The 23,199-nt window shown below is 42.6% G+C and overlaps 1 protein-coding gene across 6 annotated transcripts in view; it reads left to right on the top strand.

The window, feature by feature from the left end:
• The window catches only part of LOC107270177 (mannosyl-oligosaccharide 1,2-alpha-mannosidase IB), a 96,587-nt gene that overhangs the window by 1,885 nt on the left and 71,503 nt on the right, over positions 1–23,199 (top strand). Inside the window, exons 3-4 of one of the 6 annotated variants that reach the window (XM_015744953.2) lie at positions 15,298–15,398; positions 16,759–16,792. The exons of 3 other annotated variants lie outside the window; for them this stretch is intronic. In XM_015744953.2, coding sequence (XP_015600439.1) covers positions 15,298–15,398; positions 16,759–16,777 — 120 coding nt within the window. In that variant the 3' untranslated portion in view covers positions 16,778–16,792. Of the gene's footprint in view, positions 1–15,297; positions 15,766–16,758; positions 16,852–23,199 lie in introns of those variants that run through there. 2 more of the 6 variants (XM_015744955.2, XM_015744952.2) reach the window with 2 other exon arrangements.

Here is a 23,199-nt window from a genome sequence, read left to right as displayed (position 1 = left end):
GAAGTTTCCAAATCAGTATAGGCACCACTCAGCTATACCTAGCAAATGCTTGCTAAACCAAAAATTAAATCTTTTATCGTTGCTGTTGGATCGAAGAATTAAAACAAATTTTAATAATCAGACATCCAAATTATTGACTGTCATCAAAAGAATGTACATTTCATTGAATATCTCAAGGTATAACTAGTTTAATCGTTGGTGGCTATTTACCTAAATGAATATTGAGGTTTCAATACAAATGACACTCATCAGTATCTGTTTGCATATCCTAATATTATTTACATATATGAATATGGTTTCATTCACGTTTAATTTGCTTAACGTCACTTCCGCTTCGGGTGGGATATTTAAACGAGTAAAATTGATAGCTTCGATGATTCTTCTTAACCGTGTAATCGTTCCCCGGTATATGTTGTCGATAATCTTCTTCGAATGGACGACTTCGTTAGTCGTCTGCGTTACGTCACATTAAGAAATAATAACTCGGAATACGAATTGACACGAGCTCTTCAATTTCCTAGCACAATGGCACTTTCTGCTCTGTATGCAAATTGCTTTTATAAAAAAAATAGGTCTCTCCCAGTTGACAGTTGTACAGAACAAAATTCCGTCTTCCCAGTCAACTAACCAAGATACCTAGTTAACCAACTATACAAGCATCCCACTTGTCTGTTTCAATTCAATCCAGTGGATTCAATGGTAACAGCTTTCTGAGAAAGAGGTAAATTGAAAGATAACAGCTCTCCATTGTATATTCTATCCTATAACGTGTCACTGGAAATCGACACCGGATGTAATGTCCTTCGAAAGGTTTTGGCTTTTTGCAATGTCATTTTCATAATTACGTATTAAATACAACTAAGCACGCTTCTAAGTGGAGAAAAACGAAGTCAATATTTTTGACACAATCCATTTTTCCTCTTTTCCTTATTTTCTTCGTATTCCACTTACGAGATTACGAATAGCTGTCTACGTCATTGAGACTAACAATAAGCTGAACGCACCACGTGTAGTACACGTTGCAGTTGTGATTGTCGGTTATATAGGGATGTCAGATAATTATTAGAAGCTGTCGGACGTCGCGACTCTGCAATACGAGAATAAATTTGCAAGAGCGGTATATCGGGTGACATAGCTTCACTGTCATCGTGATGATATTATACCGTACGATGTAGTGGGCTGTACGCGTTTGCAATTTTCTCATCCGCTGTGACCGTCGTGGACGTTAACGACGCCGTCGATTGTGTTACACTCGATATACAGAGTGAGTTCCGTACTTTGCGGTTTGCAGCTCACGTGTTTGCTCAGCCTTTCCTGTAATAAAGGTCGGCTCTTTCCATCGCACGCGATATATGTATTCTTTGATATAAATTCTCAGTATCACTGTAATTGCCAATACCTACATACGTACCTGGATGGAAAGGTCAGTCGGTCATATTGGAGCACGGGGAAAAAAATTGAGAGAAAAATTTCCGACAGGGATGAAAACTTTTTTTAATTTATTTCTACATTGTTTTAAGTTATACGAGTAATCTACTCGTGCTATCTTTCTGTTTGCGTGATATAATTGGTACGTGGTTTTAAAGCGTCCGACCTTTTCGAATAGATGGCGGAGGGGGGGGGGGTAATCGTACGGTATATCATTTACATGCTTTAATTTCGTCGCTATGTACCTGACGTTTGTTTGGTTTTGAATTGGAATACGAATTTATGAATTTTTAAGAGAATTCCCAGGGACAGTCTGTAGGAATTTGGGTCGTATATTAATTTAATGAATCGTTGCTGTGTTTCTATTAGAAATCAAATTCTTGTGTGTGTATACTATAATATAGTATATATTTTTTTATTAGTGTGTTATACTTGATATATTTTACTACAGGGACTGTGCTCCTCTTGCGATTTTATTTTATTCAGTAGCCCGTTTATCGTAGTGAATTCTTAGGAGAGGTCGGGATACTCAACCTGCTATGAGACTCACGGAATTGCGATAATTTACTTTACGCCGTGACCGCTCATGCCTGGGAATTATATTCGTATGCATAGAGTTTCGCCGAGACGAATGTTGAGAGTAAAGTCTTCCACCACGTGGTGCGCTGTAATCGCCGCCACCTTCGTAATATACGTCTTTTGGTTATAGGTACCCGTTACTGCAAAACTCATTATTTTAACAGCACATTAGGACACATTAGGTGCAAGCCATTGAGTATTTTTAAATCGAGCGACGCGCCATGGTCACGCGCTCATAATTTGGTAATTAAATTTGTATGGCTTAAGGGGTGATACGGTGTTTCATGATATTTTCGTAAGTATCTACCAGACATTTTGTGGTTGCTAGGAGACAAAAAAATATCGAAAATTTATTTTGGTTGATAAAAAGTTCTTTGTCATAATTATATGTTGTCAAAATCTTATGTGCAAAATTATTATGTTTATTTGCATCCTTTGAGTAATATATCTGAAATTTATTAAGTGCATATATGTATATATACTTTCGTCTGATTTCAAACTTCGGCACGTTAATTTGTTTCTATATTCCCGTACGTTCTGTCGGTTTATATAAAGACGAGTACGCAATTATCTATTTATCGAACCATTGAAAGCCTCGGTTTATCCTAAATCGTAGCTTACGGCATTAACGTTAATTTTTAATCGTTTCAAATCGGAAAGCGCGTAATCGCCGATGTTCTGTGCTGATTCCGATTTTGCATGCAGGGTATATCGACGAGGTTATTGAAAAATCCTGCTGGTGGGCATATATATATATATATATATAGATTTTTATTATAAACATTACAGAGTGATTGGTTCGAGAAAAAGGGTTGGTAGTTTCTGTAATATCCGGTCTATGGGTTGCTGTTAAAAAATAATCAAAGCAAGACGTCAATAAAGCTGGAATCGACACAGTGGAAAATCAAAATGAAATCTATTGTAAAATTAGAAGCTATTTAAGAGCTGATTAAGTGCCCTAATTGAAATTTTAGAGCCCCATCCTTTTTAATAAAAATCTGGTGCTAGCTCGAAAAAAAAGTTGGAACCGCCGAAACATAAACAATACAAAATTTAAACAAATAAAACGTTGGGTTAAAGAGGAAATTAAGTGGTTCAAAGATGCGCAACAGCTAGATTTGGAAGTCACCTCCTTATGCAAAAACCACACATGTCTTACCATTACCATTCCGAAATAAGGTTGGTTTTTTGATAAGGGGGTCAGATCTAAATCTGGCTGTTGCATATTTTTAAAGCACTTAATTACCTCTTAATTCCTATCTTTCCACCGCCACGGATTTTGTCTAAAAGAGGTGGATCTTTAAAATTTCAATTAGAACACTTAATGAGCTCTTAATTAGCTTCTAATTTTGGAATAGATTTTATTTTCATTTTCCACCGTGGCGAATCCAAATTTATTGACATCAAAGCAAACGCTAATCGTTACATCGACGTTCCACTCGCGACGTAATCATGGAAATTACGATATATCCAGATTGAAATGTCTTCTAAGAATAGGACAGGTAAATCGTTAGCAAAGCTATCGAGGCACTTGAGTTCTATAGTGATATAGGCATCATATGGATGGATAGAAATCTGTATTACCGACACTCCTCGTTTCGCGTATAAAGAATACTGTCTAGATGGTATCGCTCGTTGGCATTGATAAAATGTTTCTAAATCCAATTACGTAGAGATCAGCTACCTTTAAAATCAATCGGCGAATTCACTCAGAATAGATTTTTTCCATTTGACCGTATAATTTTTCATTCTATTCCACTCAATGGCATTTGCCCGCGTTTCGCACTGTAACGTCCCTATAACAGTAAGATGTCTCATCTGTCTATCCATCCTCCTTCTGTTTCCCTCTGTTCTTATAAAGTCGCTGAATCGAAGTGATCGAGATAAAAATTATATTACCCTCGTGGGAGGGCCCATCGTAATCCGTAAGTGCGTTGGTAAACCATCGCAAGAAGCTGACGTTATTCGCACCTGACAGAGCAGATTCATGACCGTGCATCGCAGTCATTAAAGATTTCGCTTACGGCAGCCATTTTCTCACTTGCATCCTGCGCCTTATAATCTAATGCGTATACCTAGAGCCAATGTTGGTTAAAAATTTTTCTCAATTAAATTGAACAGTCGATCTAGCGGATTTAATGTTTCTGGTTGATTGCTCTCTAGATCCCCGTGGCTGGTACGCAGGAAAGTGGAACGTGCACGTTTTCTACCATGGTGGTCAAAGAATTTCTGCGTATTCCAGAAAGCCATAGTGCTATTAGGTGGTATCCTCGTTAAGTCCCTTTTGTTTCTTTCCCTTCCTTCTTTCTCCCGTGGCTTCCATTAAGGGCTATAGTTAATATCCAGCAAATGACCACTCGTCCATTCGATCGATCCCTATACGTTAATGTTTCTACCTATGGAACCGTTGCCCATAGCGGATAGCGTTGAATCCTGCGGGAGTGTATTTAACGTTGCTACGGCGTAATAATTATTTCGTCCGGGCCCTTGGGGAACGTCGGCCATGCATTGCCGATTCGTTTGGCTCCTATTGTTGAATCGCGTTGCGCGGACAAACGCCATCAATTTCGATTTCCCGGCTAACTACTTGCCTACCGTTGCTCGCTAGGTTTCGCTGATCACGCGGATTAATAATCCTGGCGTTAACTGGAAAATTTGTTCCGGCTGTTCCGCTGGCCTATGTCCGAATGCTGTTTACTGTCACTGAACTGTCCAGTATCACTCTGGATACACGTCGACTGCTATTTCATTGGTATACCGAACATTCGGTACAGTCGTTATCATTTATATCACCCCATTTGCTCGAACATAACCTAATCTGACAATAATTAACCTTCAGACCTCCATACCCTTTTTTACAGTTTTTTTTCCAATCCTCGATGTATTTAAATTACATACGGAGCTATATTAGTTATATGTACGAATAAATCGTAGCGATCATTTGCGCTATGTGTATATAAAGGTGTTCGGTGGTTTAGAAGTTAAGGGATGAAAACAGCCAGACATACATAGTATAGACCACGTGCAAGTCCTAATCGGTTTTCAGGAATCGCTCATCAGGATTATTTTTCATATGCCGTCCCGATGCCTTCGACCTTTAAAACTTCGTTCGTTTTCAAAGGTCGGACGACAGTAAACAAATCCATTTACATTGGATAACGATGAGCAATGAACGTTTGAAAAAAAAAAATTAGAACACTATAAAATATGTTCACTGCGAATATTTACAAAGACTATTGTACATCTTTTTTTTATGATCAGCCTCTCTCTCGCTCCTGATTGTTAACCTCACCCCAGACATGCCCCTCGCTCGTCCTCGTATCCGAAAAATCTTTTTTGCTCTCATGATTTATGCGTTTTGGGGCGCGACACTGGCAGACAATCCCCCAAAGGGTTCAGCCCGTGGACAGTTTAGGGGATGAGCGCCGGAACGTTGTAGGTACCAGGTGCTGGCTTCCCATGAACCCTTTCCATGGGGGGGGGGTGGTCCCTTCGGTGCGTCACGTTGCGTCAATGTTTTTATATCGGGAAAAGTTCTCGGTGCTTTGCTGATGCTTGCCCGTTTGTTCCTACCAGTCTGCGTGGCTCCCTTTCGGGTGCGTTAATAGCTCCACTTGTCGGGGTAGCCGACGGAAACAATTTGTTTTCCCACCTAGGAAAAGTTTGCCGGCCAGTAGCTATGGGATAGAGAGCACTAGTGTGTTGGTGAACGAGTAAACACGAGTGACCACTTGCTATGCTACAGTGTGCTGGAGTTAGTATGGTATACTACCAGATGTACAGATATAGTCGGTTGGATTACGTATATAGTATATCTATAGGTGCCACCTATCGTATCAATGTAGCGGGTGCTCGGTAGGTATAATCGCGAGGAGGTCCGTTCGATCGGAATCGATGATCACGTACTACGCGCTCTCGGATAATCATTATCTTGATCCTATCTTCGGTTAACGAGTTCCACTATATATATAAATATATATCTTTTTCATGTAAGTTATGATGGCGAGAAAGCATCGTGCTAGTAGGTGGATGATAAATCGAAACACGATGGGAATCATATATATTGCTGCTCCATATTAGTTAAGCTATATTTTAGGTGGAGGTTAGTAATAAGAATATCATGTATTAGCTGACATAATCACGGTTAACGTTGTGCCAGGACGAATTGAATATGCGACATCCTGTAGATCGTAATTGTTGTACGAATTAACCGGTCCTTGAAAAATTTATTCATTTTCCTCCTTTCCGGGACATTTTTTGTGGTACACAATTTTATTTTTATCTTGACTATTCGTAATTTACGAGATTGTAGTTAATGACTGTGAATATCGTGCATCGTCTATGCCGTGCAATTATAATGCGATTATTTCGCTTCTTCGAATACAGGGTGCATGCATAGAATGCACGTTAACGGTTCTTCCTCGTTTCGTGTTAGACCCGATTTAGTCGGTTGCGTTAGATCCGCCTTATTCGCATGGTTTGCATGCAAGGCTGACGTGTCCTAGAAAATCCGGTACGGAAACTCGCGCGTCTTAACACACTTGCAGACGGCATTACCATACGCTGCCTGTAACGGGATCCACCGGTGGATATCAAAATTGGCATATATCATGAATAATCACATATTTATTGAATTTATTTAATTCATTTAATTTATTTTTGTCGATTCCAGCAAGATTTACATATAGCAGCTGGATGCTTTACATTGATAGTCAAATCTGCAATTTTTTCTATTTCTTTTATGCGATATTGGGTAATACTCTCAGGGCCGTGTCTCGAGGGTCCTTCTTGGGTAGATATGTGGTGGACTCGGGACAGACCGCATTACCGGCGATTATTCCTTTTCTGATTTATCCTTCGCGTTAGCGTCGAACTTCGCACTTTGAATTCTTGCTTGCAAGACTTTATGGTTTTTGTTTGCGGCTCGGCGCGCCACATCTCCGGTCACGTTTGCTGCACAGACATAATAAGAGAGCTAAGAAGACGGCGGTAAAATAAGAGTAGCAAACGAACGGGGGTCGCATCATTTTTAATGCACAAACTGTTACGCTACCGCGCACTCCGAAATATGCCGAGCGACTTTTCAAGTCTCCATATCAAAGATAACGTCGCTACTCTTCGAGAGTTTCCGCGTGGAAATCGTTGAATGTTTTTTTCTCATTTTCGCCATTCACTTTTCTTTTGGTCTTTCATCTTTTCCGTCATTTTTGCTTTTCACAGAGGAATTTTGGAAAAACGTTGCTACCGTATCCAAGACTCGGGGCCCGTTTGCGTTGGAAAGGAACGGCCTGAAAGTCTAGTGATGTATATATGTATACTGACTTTTAAGTATACATCGATCAGAGCGACGCGGTGTTGCGAATATTCAAGAATATCGACGCTCCTTTCTTAATGGACTCCGGAAAGTCGTTTGGGTTATTGTATATGTATATATGTGTGTGAACCATCGGGTTGCCGTGATTTTATACACTGAATTGACAGTTTTTTTTTCCGACGGGAATACGTGGGTGGAGAAGAGTAAGCGGGGAGTGGAAATGAGAAAAAAATGACGTGAACTCTCGGGCGAGATATACGCTGGAGACCAACCCCCCTAAGATTGATGATATCGGTACGAATGAATGAATATTCCAGATGTAGGCCGTCCCGGGTAGCTCCTTTCGCGAGCAAAACGAGCATATGATATTTCATATCCGCCGAGAGAAGAAATATAGCCCGGTATTCTAACGCTTTCTCATGTATTCAAATAAAGAGGGCCGATTTTAATATTTCCTTGGGTATAGTTCTGGATTTGCAGCCATGCCGTGATGTCGGCTGTGTCCTCTTTTTCACATCTGCAGACCCGTGTAGAAAGGCAAAAGTCCAGGTTCAAATATAATTTTGTCAGAGTTCATTCTTTCTGTATTTGTAAATTCGCCGACGGTGACATACCGAGACTGGATATTTTTAGTTTTTCATCGAATGGGCATACTGATGACGTGACGTGTTTTAGTGGGATTTCTTGAAAAGCGCAGCTGAGGTATATTACGTTCGTAGCTATTCGTTAGCCGCGAATTTGGCATTAACGAGGTAAACGCATATATTAATAATGCACATGGGATTCGCGGTAGATAATTAAAATATCAATGTTTGGGAACATTGAACCTATACCGTAGCAATACCAGACACCGGGCGTAACTAATGTTCTCTCACGGTCGTCATGTTCCAGCAAAATAACGTAATGATCATATATGAAATGGTTGGAATACCAGTAAAGCGTATTAAATGCAAATACTGTTAGGTTGCTTTATCGGTATGGATGTTGCGCTTGTACATACATAGAGGAGTTGCTGCTTCGCATATTAACAACATCCGTCGCTGGTTGGTTCGAGATTTTTATATTTATTTTAATATCGATATTAGACCGACGAGGCAGACCAAATGGCAGCGAATATGCTGCAGAGCTAGTAATTAAATAGCGTTTTGCCATGTGAGAAACGGAAAGTAGAACCCATGTATTTTATTGCGATGCCTAATGTATATTTAGGCTTGCTCGTATCTTCATTGTATCCGTGCTGGTTGTGATGATTATTAGAATTTCAGACTACGCGTTATTGAATTTTCACATCGTTCGAATTTTTATGATCTTTTTCGTTTGATGTTGCGGAACTAAGTAGACTAACCATTGAATTATGTAGATGATTAGTATTTTGAAGTGACCCGAGTCTGATAATATTAGGATAAGGGTAAGGATACTGAATTTCATGGATCCAATTTAACGTATCATGGGATAATTGAAACATAATATTTAGGCTTTCAAGATTAGTTTAATTTCTATCCATTATGATGGGTGGGAGGTACAGAAATGATAAAACAGCTGAAAAACCATCCGATTTCAGATATGTTTATACATATGGGCTTAGTAAACATTCCGTGCTGAACAGCTGTGTGCCCATATCTGTCGTTAGTACCTAAATATCCCGCGAGGCGGCAGGTCGATGCTATCTATACGACTGTACAATGTGCCTTAGGACGTAATTAAATTCTGCAAAAACATAATAAAAAAAATCATTGAATGTGGTTATGTATGAATAAAATGTATGTTGTTTATGGGAAAATTAAAAAAAAAATGAAAAAAGTTATGGGTCGAGTCGTATTGACCAGGCTACCAATGCGGTTCCACTCCCGGACGCGATCCCACTACTGCCCGCCACGGAGACTTTTGGCTGCTGGGTTTCCCCTCTGGCCCGGTTCGCCTCTCCTTAGCCAACCTGGACACCCTGGACTCCTCCAGGCTGTCCATATTGATGACGAGCTTAGTGCGGACGTCCAGTCAACGTGAATCCCGCACCAGCAGTGACCCCCGATCTCAGACCCTCCTCCACAACCAGCCTCCGAGTAGCCGGATTACAGGAGACGCCACGCTCCCAGCTGAAAACATTCTTACGTTCTATGAACATGAAGTCTACCCTGTGACACACTTTTTACAAAAATCATCAACAGTATCAGGTTATTCTAACCAAAAAGTCACGATAGTATCACTAAACTCGATTTGTACCATAGAAAACCATCTACGTATATGGCCTGATGGTACGTAGTGAACCATATATAACAACCGGTGAATTTGTAATGTTTCACGCAATCTCGTTCAGTATTTTCGAACGTGACGGATTTTACGTGTAACATGCGTTATCGAACGCGTAATTCACCGTAACATATAGCCTGGTAAATTGTGCGCCGCTTATCATTTTATGAGCGCATATTGTTTTACGATTCGTTACAAGTTTTCAAGCCTTATCCACCGGCTGACTGTCGCTGAGTGGAAAACAATGTTTCGCGAATTTACTCCAGTTAGTTTATATCACTTATTCGTTTGACAATGTAAATAGAAAGTGGGTCAGCGTAATGATTAAACAGTCTCAATGTTATTACGGAATTATCGATTACGAGTCCTAACGAAGTCCTTGTTTAGTGCATACTGTTCTTCACGTACTTTTTACATGCGTGTAGACTTATTAATTTGTCACTCGAATCAACGACTATATGGCTGATACACAAGCTCTTTGGTGTATCTGCTAAGCGAATGGAAGTTTCATATAGCAGAATTTCATTACTAGTCTATCGATCATACTTAGTATTTTAAAATCCTTCACTAATGGAATTCTAGACGTCAAAGAAAGCTGGTTTAGACTAAAGAGATTCAAAAGCATCCTACTCACTGAACTTTTATTTATAACATGACGTAACTTCGGCGTAGTAGAATGCCTGTCTATTCTTATTGTCATTTGCATGTATTTCCGTAACAGTTTCTCGAGTCAATTAAGTGAGCTCGAGCCCAATTATATTCAGTAACACTATATAAAAAGTCTCTGAAGAATTTCTGTAGATGGTGCTGGCGTCCGGAATCGCACTGAATAAATTCGAAAAATCACCAGATAAAATCATGAGAGAGTGTGTAGGCACAGCAATTATATCGAATCCGAGCAGCGTGCTGCCATAATATTCGTAAACTCGCACCGCCGTTGTTGGTCTTTAACGCTGTATTACCGACGGTTGGTTAAGTCGAGCGTGATAAAGACACGTAGAGCTACCTGCGCCCCATCTAGTATTCGCCTAGGGTGCGCGTTCCGATGGGACACTGGATATTCCAGAGATGGCACCGGGATTCTCCCAAGGGCTTACTAGGTTACAGCCTGGCGAGCTTTCCGTCTGGGATGGAATATTAATATCCATAAACTCCATCTCTTGATCCTCACGTCGACTCATCTAAAGCGCGCCAGTGCCCGCTTGTGATTATCTAATAATTGCGCTACCGGCGAAAGACAGCAACGGCCGGCTTGCGGAATATTAAACGGCACGGTGGTGGCACATGCATATTTATCATTAACGAAGAAAGTGGAAGCTGCGTGTTACGGGGGTTCACGAGGTTTCGTATGTTTCCGTAAGACATATCCGTGCGCTCGTGGAAATAGTATCATCTTCTCACAATTAAATTTTAAATTGTTCAACGTACAACTATACGGTTACTTATTATCGTGCGCGTGACGGTTCACGAACTGTTCCGAATCTATTTATATATCTCTTTCTTCGTTTCCAATCCATTACCGTAGTCTTGCGTCGTAGTAACTCCGCTCCTGGAACAGCACTAATCGTCTACTTGTTTCCAGCACGTTCCGTATAGCGATGGTGCTTAAGTCTCGTTTGTGGATCCTGTTGGGGAACGTTTAGGTCTCATCTGCTATTGGCCTACTGCAGTACAGAATCGCAGTCGCGCTTACGCCTCATTTACATCTGGACCCTCCATTCGGAGCACAATAATTGACTCGATATATCTCATCTGCATATACCATCAGTAGTATATTAAATTAACTGCGGCTATATACAATATATACGGTATAATGCATTCATTTTAATCTTTTTTCAAGCTCCCGTATACGATTGACGTATGGGTTTAGGCCAGGAATTAAATTGTTATTGTGACTAATTTATAATGGTTGGAGAGAGTGGTCGGAGTAAATATTTCACTGCTCTTTAGAATTTACGGTATACTCTCGTTAAATTTCCGCAGCTTCGAACAGACCCGAATGATCGCCGTTTGCACTCTTCTTCACGGTGAGAGATATCGACCGATTTATTATGACGCTTCAGCCAATTCAGGCACAACGCTGAAAGTTTGCTTCGCTGGAGCCGAGGTTTCAATTACATCCTACCTCCGGTGCTCTCGGAGGTGAATGGGCCACGGAAGCGCGTTTAAATTTGCATTTTAGTCTATAGTTTGAGCATCGCGAGAGTTCCCGATACTTTCAACTGAGACGTAGTTTCCGATGAGTACTTCCTGCTTTATACTATTTTTAAATAATTACAATTACATTTGCACAACAACTTTCTTTTAACGGTCATTAAACTGAGCAGTCAATTTTTATATGTATTACAGGTAACAGAACTTTACGTCTTGTGACGTCCCATGCGACCCATATGACTGTTATCAGCCACTTATCGAAAAAGACTTAAAACGGACGTTCAATAATTAAATATTTTTTCTTACCGTGAATTTCCCTCAAATAAGTCATCGTCCAGTCTCGATTTAATTGGCAAAAGGATTCGAACGCTAAGTATCTGTATCAAGTGAAGTTCGAGTCGCTCGAGAGTCTGAAAACTCATCCTACGGGCCAACTTCTCGCTCTGCCATTGGTCGGTTCTTATAATTTCTTGTCAGCGAGAAACGCGGAGAGAGTCGTCGAGGCGATGGGAGTGGCGAAGTCACGAAAGGGTTTTCACGTTGGACGGGGATCTTAATTAAAATATAATTGCTGGCGCTGCGACGTGATTGTCAATTACCTGTATAAGCGTCATCCCTAGGACGAGCACGAGGTCACGAGCAGTTTTAGGTATAGTCGAAGGTTCTTCGGTGTTCTGGGGTGTTTACGTACACGATTTTGTTTCGCGTCAATATAACCTCAAAAATTTAATGCTCTCGTATACAGCGTTAACTTTTAATGCCGGAATACGCGCGCGCGTGCATGCACGTTGTTTCGTCTATCGCTTCGTATTTTTCCTCTCTCTTTCCTCGTTTGCTTACAATATTTTTATCACCTTCGGGTCGTGGACCTATGTGAACCTGGCATTCGATTTATATAAAAAAAAATTTTTTTTCAAATACTCGATGTGCCAGTTCAACATAGGTGGGTCTTAGAGCTATTTGCCAAGAACGAACGGAGGCACGTTGACTTTATACTCGTATCGATGTCTGAATGAACGTGACGTACGGCGGCAGGCTTTTCCATTGTGCGTTCGGATAACGTGAGCCAATATGCAAATAAATGTCAGCGTTATTAGCAGGCGCCATGTGCCCAGCCAGATTGGTCAGGTCACGGGTTACGAGCTTATTTGAATACGAATACTCTTGAGTGCGTGACGAATTTGCACGCTTCAAAGCTTGGCAAATATTGTGAGCCGAATTCTTCGATTGCCGTGACAATTTCCTTCGTAGCTCTTTTAAATCAACCTTTACCACTGTGCACCACGAGAATACCACTTTTACTGTATTATGCAAGTTGATCTTTGCGAGAAATTTATTTGGCGAGGTAGTTCAAGACGTATTGCATACACGTTGATATGCGATTTACACGTGGAGTGTTTAAGAATCGTATAGAGGCGAATACATGAGAAGAGTCGATTCCTTGAAATCTTTCTGTATTTGTCGTACATCTGCTGCTGGAGTTTACACGAACCGGATGTGGTCCAATGGCTATTGCCAACGGCGACTACATCGCAGAATCTTATTCCACGAATCTTTTTGAATTCGTATCTCCTCAAATTAGATTACTCGGCAACAAATATCCTGGAGATGAAATGTATTTCTCACTACCCCATATTCCATCCTGACTCGTCGAGCAGAAGCGATGAGAACGATTTTCAAAAAATCAACTTTATATCTTAGCTGTAAATATATATTATTTTTGTGTTATACGTTCTTACTAAACGTCCATGAGGTTTTTTTTCTTTTTTTTTCCTTTTTTTTTCCGATGATATTTCGTTCGACGTCAACCATGCATATGCATGTGCTAAATGAACCAGGTGATTGCATCCTCTTGATTTTGAGGTATAACATGCGTACGCATAAACGAATGTGTTTCGTGTTATCCTATGCGCACACTTGCATGTATGTCTGTGCTAATATATAGATATACATTTACATCAGTGACGATTCCCGCCTGAAAAGGGCTGACGCCTGAAATAAGATAACTATTGACCGCTTAGGAACGAAGGGTGAAATCGCGTTTGGGTAAGAGAGTGAAAAGGAGGTCGGATAATAGGTTACCAGAGAGAGAATAGGAAGGAAGTAAAATAAACGCCAGGACCGACCTCTCGAATCAGCAAAGGACCGCCTGTGAGAAGGTAGAAGGTTGAAGCTAGAAGGGGGGCTGATGTTATTGGATTACCTCTGCCGGGCACGTTTCACCATATAATCCGAGCCTGGAGTAACCTAACTATGTTACTATGGGTGCGAACCTTGCCGTTCCATCTAACCCTTATACGATCTACCCTTCTGCGCTCGTGACTCTATGTTTATATACTGTTAGCTACCATCGTCTGGCAAGGGGTTTGTCTGTCCCCTTAAACCATTACGTCATTCTACGTTAATCTCAGTTTGGGATTGCCCTACGTCTCAACTTCACTTCTAACTCAAGTCCACTTTTGTACTTTTCCTTTCTTTGTTTGTTTTTTATATCACAAACAAAGATCGGACTGTCGTCAGTGGCCACGGCGTGGTTGAAATTATTTTTGATACAGACTGCCCATAGTTACAAGCTTTAAAGGGTTCGAGAATGCATAAAAGAAAGATTTACTTAGGTCCGTACTTAAAGGTTAACTATAGGGATACCGCGCGGCTTTTCTTGTGCTCGTAAAGATGCTCTAAGTGCTGCGACGAATCACACTGTCTGACAGACGAATGCACGGTCGAGAGGCTAATGTCCAGAGAGAGCTGGAAGCATTCCTGCATGCTTCGATCCACGCGATCCAGCCAGAAGAAAAGAGCGATCGTGCGAACGCAGCTAGAAGGGGATCGATGGAAAATCGGTAAGAAATGTCTTTGAGTATGAGCTTTGGATATATACGATTCGCGATAAGAAATCGCGATTTCTTAAGCGGAAGGAGTCAAAGCCGGAAATGTTTCAGATCGTATGTATAAGAAATTGCCCAAAGAAAGGAGTGCGAAGGAAGTAAAAAAAAAAAAAAAATAAGAGGGTACGTTATCGGCAATTCCTTTTCCCATGGAACCGAGCTCCACTTCGTCTTCCTGGAAGCAGTCCTGGTGCAAATTTAGCAAGGGCTACTGTATACGTGGAGCTTGACAGATGCATTTTATATCTTCTCCCCAGGTTAGCCTGCGCATAAGTGATCTCGACGTCAACTGTAAAGAAGCGCTTGCCAGGGTTGCTATGACAAATGACCCGCCAGACTGAGTCGTCTGCGGCGCGCCTGACCTCCGGTAACCCTGGGGTGGGATGCTTTAGTTTCCATGCGAATAGACGGTAGTTTTCACTCCCCTTTAACCTTCCGACGTTTCACCCTCTTTTGTATGGTCTTCGTTTCTCCCTGTTCCCCTCCCACCTGCATCCTCCTCGTTATGTCTCGGGACTTTGTCTCCTCGTCTCCCCGTTCGTCCTTCCCTACTTTCCACTAATATCAAGCCTCGCGATTACACTGCCACGCAAATGCCTAATACGAAACGCCTTGGGAGCTGGTGGCGTTTACCTCCGTCGTATATACGTGGCTTTGGATTTATTTGACAATTGATTTAATTTACAGCTCACACTGGTGGGATTAAACACTGTCGTCTCGATTGCCGCAGGATCTGAACGTTCTCGAGGTGTCGAGGCCCGATTCGTGTCGCTCGATGGGAAAGCCAAGTTAAGTCTCGCCCCCTTGTGTGCGTCGGAAAAAAGGCGATCACGCTGCTTCCGACTTGATAGACAAACCGATCTTTGTTTTACGAGGGACGGCGTCGTTGCTTTATCACGCAGTCGAGTCGGAAACAAGTAAATCAAAGGAGATAGATATACGACGTGACGATACAGTCTTCGCGGATTTATATTCTTCCTTAGGCACGCTCGTATTTTTCGTATTTTTCCCTTATATTTTTTTTTTTCGATTTTATTGTTCTACGAACAAACTCGAATATCGAGCCGAAATACAATTCTTTTTATTTTTTTCAGATTTTTTAATGCACTTATAGATGTTTGTATGTTGCCAATAAATCTTATTCCGATCATAGTATATCTCCGTTAATGTTATTTTTATATACGGAACATAGCTTCGTATTATGCATACCTTTTTATCGAATGTTTTTTTAGACCCAACACTGAAATTATATTGAGATAATAAAATAGTTGTACCGCACGAGAGTGATCGAACACCTCGTCCCGCATTCGAATCTACTTGATTTAACGTTCCATTTGGTGGGAGTCAAGTGGTCCTGGACAACCTAATCTAACGATAGGCTTCAACGACGAGGGGAGACTTAAAAACGTGGTAGAGATACAGCGAAAACAAATTTCCCAGCCTTTTACGAGGGGTAGATGGTGAAGGAGGATTGGGTTGGGAAAAACGGCTGCAGATATAAATTCGAGTGACGCCAAGGCGAAAATAGCTGCTTTGCATTCCGTCCGCTACGCTGTTAAAGTAATCAAACGCGATTTTACACATAAAGACTTTTCCAAGCGCAGCTAACAACTTCGTCAGCACGTCGTGCGTTTCCGGCTTTCAGCAACGGGTGTTTTCTCTTTCGCGGTCGCGCCGCACGTTTACGGTTGACGTTCGTTTCGTCATTAGGAAAGCGCAGCAGTTCGTGCACGCAGTACAATGCCAAAATTAGCACGTGGAAACAGTTAGCTCTAAATGAAAATAAATTGAAATCAAATCTGCGATGACTATATCTGCTAAGCGTGTCTTCTCGTTTCGCCGCAATTCAAAGGCCGTAACTGCCGGATGCTGCACGGTCTTTTATTCCAGCCAGATACTCACGGACAGAGAGTCGTTAAGTGAGACTGAACCACTAGAAAGAAGTGCCCTGTAACATAGAAATACTCGCTTGTAACGCTTGGGGAATGTGTGCTTTGTCGTGGTTAAATTGTACGAAAAAAAAGGACGTCAGAAGAACGTGATTACGGGCAGAAAAAAGTGAAAAAAAATTCTACCCTCTCGTACCGCCATTATTGGATTCTCTATAATACAGCACTTCATCCTTCAATTTTTCTCTTCTTTTTTCAGATATTCTGTACATCAATGAAAACATTGATTTTCAATCCTCTTACGTCTTTACTCCTGGTCCAAATTGGAGTTGCGTGATCTGGTTCATACGGATTTATGTTAAGGAGTATGGTATACCGATTCGTAATTTAGCAACGAATGTGAAGCATTAAATGTTGTCTTATAATAGAATCGACGATATTTCACATGAACTTATTCGTTTTTCATTGTATCCCATTTGTTCTCTGTGGATTCTTTTTGCATTATGTATACATATACGCGCATAATCGCCTTATCTAGTACTGACATATATGCGTGTATTGTATACGTATATATACCTATATCCTTACCGTGGCCCTGAATTGTGACAAAGTATAAAGCGCCTAAAGCCTTTACGATCCTGACGAAACTACTGGCTCCCATTTAATGGCCAATTGAACGTCGATCTGCTGGCAATAGCACGTGATGACGGGTAGATTATCACGCTCGACCGCGAGACTGTCGTCGTCGTGCCCTCTGGAATGACCCTACTCTACAGCCGAAAATGCGTGACAAGACAATCCGCAGAGAATTCCTTGCCATCACGTAGCTGCTGAATGGCTCAATCCTAAGCATCCTTGTACATCCAGTAGTGGTATCCAGTATCCTTGATCCTGTCGTTTCATATGGAAAACAAGAAAAGTTATCTTTTGCACTATATACGAGCCTGTGTATATTATACACAAAAGAGGTTCATCCTTTCATAGATACAAGCTTTTCCGAGAGGTTCAGATACAGAAGGGAGACCAGGGATCATTGTTATCTTTAAGCATCTTGAATTACGATATAATAAAGTTTCAATCCGGATACCTTTGAACTGACTCTTCTTCAATGGAGGTATACAATTCACCTTCCCGCAACTAGTTTCGACGGAAACTTATTAGATTCTACAGGTATACCTACGGCATATCGCAAAGTGCCTGAAATTTATCAGATAAAGGAAGCCAAAAATGGTTGCCTGATAGTCAGGATATAATATTTCGGAACGTATTAATAGCATTAGCGATTTCACGCTGGACCAAATGCAATTTCGATCCTCGCGTTACCCAGGTACCACTTCTTGGAACGATCCTCGTCGTAAGGACCTCATCGGAAGCTGTATTTACGGTATCTCTCTACACCTACGTGTACACAGGCTTGTATCTGCGAGGAGCCTGTCTCTTTGGGACAGATTATATTTGCCTTTCTTTATTACTATGGAAATAAGACATTTCTATGCTGATACCATATAGGGAGGCCAAAAGGAATTCGGGTAATCAATTGTCTTGCGTTGACGCACGTTCTAAACATGATTTATTACCACGTAGCATCTTAACTTCTTGCATCTTCTTAACTTACTGGCTATTTCTTTGCAATACTGAAAAATTTTCGACTTTCGAAGTACCGAGTACATTCGCTTGGTTCAACGGATTGGCTTAGATATTTTTTTTAAACGAACCTCCATATACCCAATGGTCAAGGACCCAGCGCAGTGCTAAACTTCGTCCGAGTATAATCCAAGTCCGAAACTCCTCACGACTGAGAATCAGCAGTCAAAGCGTTGTATGTCATTACTTGAGTGTGCATACACTAGAGCGCATGCAGCACAACTTGTTAACACGAGAAGTCGTCCCGTCCTCACTTCTCTCGAGTGTGTGCCGAGCGTCGCGACGTATTCTCGACATAGGTATGATTCTAAAGGGCGTTCATTAGGATCTAAGTACTGTAGAGGTATGTATTGCGCTCCCGTTTCGACTCACGTGACAAACCGTTCTTTTCAGTGCTTTTTATTTTCGCGTCTAATTGTACGACGATTGACAAGAGTGAAGTATTTTTTGGGTAATATTTATTTTCTAAAGAGTCTCGATACCGAAGCGTTGAAATGCCTATAGTACAAGGACGGGGGTAGTCCGTGGTGAAAATGTCGGATAAAAGAGCATGTCGGTAAGGCACTCGGTACACGCAAACAGATTTAGACAGGAGTAAGCGCACTTGGGCTAAACGTATGTAAATACACACGTGGAATGCGCCGCTCGTGGCGCCTCGCAGCATGCAAAGTAGGCAGTTGACAATGGGCGACACGCGAGCTTATCCCTATTCAAATGGGGGTAGCAGGTATCTCTATATAATCTTGAAACGAAGACGTATTTCACTTGATTCCCACGTACAGCATCCGTCATCGTTTTGAAAACTGATTTTTTTTTTTCCATAATCGCCATGCTTTAAATTTTATATAACAGGTATCTTTTTCATATATACTACAGGAACCGGAAATCTTTGACCGACGGGCTCTTGGATCGTGTTTATGAATTTCACGCTCATTTTTTTCTGGGTTACTGTCAAACGCATTCGGACGTAGCTTCATATGTAGGATATACGGGGATTCCCCTATGTCGTTCAATCGATCCTGTACGTTCATCCTGCTTCTTTCGGACGTCAGGAATCTCCTATAGGAATACAAGGTCCATTGCGTATATATATCAAGTCTTTCTCTTGCAGTATTGTTTACGCGTCTATACGTGAACGGAAACAGAGTTGATCTCCGGTCTTGTGGATTGAACTTTTTTTTTCGGAGATTTTTGAGTATCGGTACCAGGGGGTGGCGTAGTTTGTTCCTGCTGTTCTTGGAAGATTTTCCATCGACCAATCTGCTGTGGTAATCGGCTGGTACTCTGTCTGGTTCTACGGAATAATGCTTGTAGTTCTGGAGCAGCAGACAGGGTAGCAGTGGATACAGCGAGTTGGCGCACAGTGTTGAGCAATGTTGATAAATAGTCAAGAGTGTCGCGCTACTAAGGGTGGCATGAGATGAGGTGAAACGACGGGGGTAGGTACTACGAGATGATCATAGGGTAGGATAGAGGCTGTGCTCCAGCTCGAAGACAATGAAGGATGCCACATTAATATTCGTGGCATGCGGCGCCTAGCTCTCGTTCTCTCGCCAGGACTTCCGCTGGAGGCGGCTCGTGCGCCAGATTGCGATCACAACAGCTTCGTTAATTACTAGATCGTCCGTCCTCCTTGCGCAGCAGAGAGACTCTCTAGCGAGCGTCATCATGGTCCTCGTTCCCATGCCGCGTACAGCTTTGCTACCGTTCCCCGTTATAGCTTCGAGTGTTAAAGCGAAATCCCCGGTCGGCTATTCAGCCAGTCGCGAAGTGACAGCAAGAAGAGCGCGACGCAATTTCCGCGATTCGATTTCCTACGGTAACTTCTAATTTTCTAATACTACGAAAACAGCCTTCGGCGTTTCGGTCTTATTCGGTATGTGCATATACATATATATGTGCAGTCATAGCGGTACTATCCGCGTCGATCTTTCTTCGGCAGCTAACTCGCTTACTTTATTCGTAGGAGTCGCGGCGAGCGTAGAATTTCAAATATCTGTTTTGCATTCCGACGCGATCCCTCTCTCTGGTAGCAACGTGCAACGGTTAGACTGGATTGCTGACTAGGAAATTTATACTTAACCATTCAGACCGCGGTGACGGTAATGTCGTTTCGAATGGGCCATTGGTTTCGGTTTCCTTTTCCTGCCCTTTGCCGCGTCGCTCCTCGTGAAAAACTTGACTGCCATTTCCCGAACGGAATCGAGTGCCCGGACTTCCTCGCACGCGAATGGGATTTCTACGATCGCGATGGGAAGAAGTCACTTGTGCGGCCAGGAGAGAAAATTCTATCGGTTCGTACCGATCGATTACGTTGGTCCCTTTTTTTTCTATCGTTTTTTCTCTCTCTCTCTCCTTCGATACCCTCGCCTATCTCCGTCCTTCTTCTTCTTCTTCCTACTCTCCTCCGTGCATTATCAGATCTCTCTCGCGCTCCCTCTGCCTTCGGTTCCGGCGTTTCGACCGCGCGAGCGTGGCTGAGGGCCTCTCTCCTCCACGCGGGTACACCGATAATTGAACATACATCAAGGGATAGCGGCGGTAGATAATTCTGCGGGCAATTTAAGGCTTTTTCGGTATCGCTGATATAAATTCAGTAAATACCGTCATTAAAGCCAATCCGAAATACCAGGCGTCTATTAAACCTGGAACTAAGATAATTATCTGAACTGTCGTGCCAGGGAGCCGCGGACGCGATGCTCCGCATTGTTAAATTTCTTGTCCCGTCGCGAGTCTCCTGCGTTCTTTTCTGTTTTCACGTCTCTCCCGTATAGCGCCGAAGGACCCGGACCACGATTGCATCAGGAATCCCGGCACAGCTGTATGCACGAGTTAGGCAAACGTAAAAACGTTAAACTACGTTTTTAGACTGGCGTTACATTTGTCGGATACCTTCTTCAGCCGGCTGGAGTCAGTGAACGGACCCACCGAAACTCCTCGAGTAACCACGGGAATGCAGCAGCAACGACAGTCCTCCCAGCTATACCATACCCGCATGCCTTAACATTGCCTTTCCCTCTTATTAGACACACGTACGTGGCAGCACACCTTGAGAATTGTCAGGACTCTAGGTCGACCTCCATTAAAATCTAATCCAACATTATCGTCCACCTCTTCTTACGCACACTTCTTCCGGTACATACCCCGTGCTGGATTTCACGGATAAAAAAGGGATACCGGTGCGTGCGAGTGGGTATATCATACGATAAATCATGCAAATTGCCTGCCGGCGTGGGCACGACAAGAGTCTATGTAATCGCGGCACTAAATGCTGCCCAGTGAAGGCGCAGAAATGCATATTTCACCAGGACTCCGAGTACCGTCTCACGGGGTTTCGGTCGCGCAGCAATCTTGAGGGAACGTTGCTAGGATCACTTACCGATTCGAGACGGCCATGTTCTTGTGTACGTTGTCGTTTACGAGCTGTGTAATGATCGCTCTGCGTCACTCCGTAATGCATCGCCGTTGCGACGTAGATACGTCGGCTGGTAGACGGCTTAGTGGCTATTTACGCTTCGTACTTTATTACGGTTTATGCTTTTCGCGCGAGCACACGTGAGAAACACGGTGCGTCGTTGCCATAGCGATGTGTGCGGACCTTTATGAAATTCATAGCGAACACCGTGGCCACTGACCATACCGGATTCGCTCTGTGCAATGATCGAATATAGATATACAAGCTGCGCTTGTTCCCCGTGAATCAGGAACTCCAGGCAATTCGCCATTGCTCTCGATGGCTCGTTTCGTCCCGGTTGTAAAATACCGAATACCGTGCAGAGCAGCGTTTGCTCTCATGATATTCGTTACTCACGGGAGGAGCCATCGGAATACCATTACGCCGGCTTACTCGCTGTCCCTCGTTGCTACCTTGCTTTTTATTATTCGCCATACGGCACGTTATCGCCGACGTATAAGCGACACAAGATGAATGAGTTCGTAATAGAGCACGGGGAGGCGTGTATACGTATATCTGACTCCTGAAAAGTTCTTCAAAGATGTTCATTACCGTAGCACGCGGGGCTGTACGTATATGGTGCACGTATTACGTGTGGCCCTAATGAAACGCTGGTTAAAGAGATGGAAGTCAGTGCGCCGCTATGTGACGGACTGCATAATATATATACCTATATAATATGATGTCTGGACGATCCATTAACTTCCGTCCTATCGGCAGCTGCATCTCGCCGATCCGTGCAATCTTCCCGACTGGGAAGAATGGCGTGCAAGAATGTCAGGAAAGCCGGCCTTCACCTTCGGATTCACGGAGGTGTAGGTACGGTATATACCTGCGTACGCCATAGGCACTGCAGTCCTTATGGCGAATATAAGAGACGTTCAAGGTGGCCCAAGGTTGCGTAATCTCATGCGAGTACACGGAGAAATTTAATATCGGCAGGCATCGCCGGTATTCAACGGCAATACTATACCGTGATCTTCAGCTTGTACGTAGCTAGTACTTCTTATATGCACACTGTCTGCGGTATACTCTCTCGGGGATGCTGGTACTCGTATACGGCTGGTAATGCTGGTCGGGATGGACAAGTAGGTGTCAGAGATCATACGGCTATCATGATGTCCATTCCCTGATACCGAAGTTGCGCTACAGTGCAATTCTTGTAGTTGATCTTGAAGATCGTTCGTGCAACGACCTGCGGAATGCTGACTGAAAGCGCTTTATCGGAGGTTAGAGAGAGAGAGAGAGAGAGAGAGAGAGAGAGAGAGAGAGAGAGAGAGAGGAGCATACCGTAACTTGCGATAGGCTACTTTCACGATACCGGGCGGACGTGCAAATTACAACGTGAATAATCCCGAAGTGGAAGTGAAGGAGGGTCCGGAGGTTGGAATTTATTGGAAAGGAGGATCGGCATCGTTGATCTTATACAGATAGTAGGTACGTGCCTCCTCCCTCATCTTGGAGTCTCCTCCGTAAATTCTTTTACAACGGGATATTCTTGGTCCAGCGGCGTGTCTTTCGTATAACCAAGGAAAAGTTTTGGATCCACGGTTATAATGGGGTTATGGCTGCGGTGGATATAAAGATAGGAGGGGGGGGGGG

This window comes from Cephus cinctus, unplaced genomic scaffold (genome assembly GCF_000341935.2).
Source record: "Cephus cinctus unplaced genomic scaffold, Ccin1 Ccin1_scaffold0709, whole genome shotgun sequence".
Lineage (NCBI taxonomy): Eukaryota > Metazoa > Arthropoda > Insecta > Hymenoptera > Cephidae > Cephus > Cephus cinctus.
The sequence above is the reverse complement of the archived record's forward strand: the minus strand, read 5'-3'. Positions and strand labels throughout refer to the sequence as shown.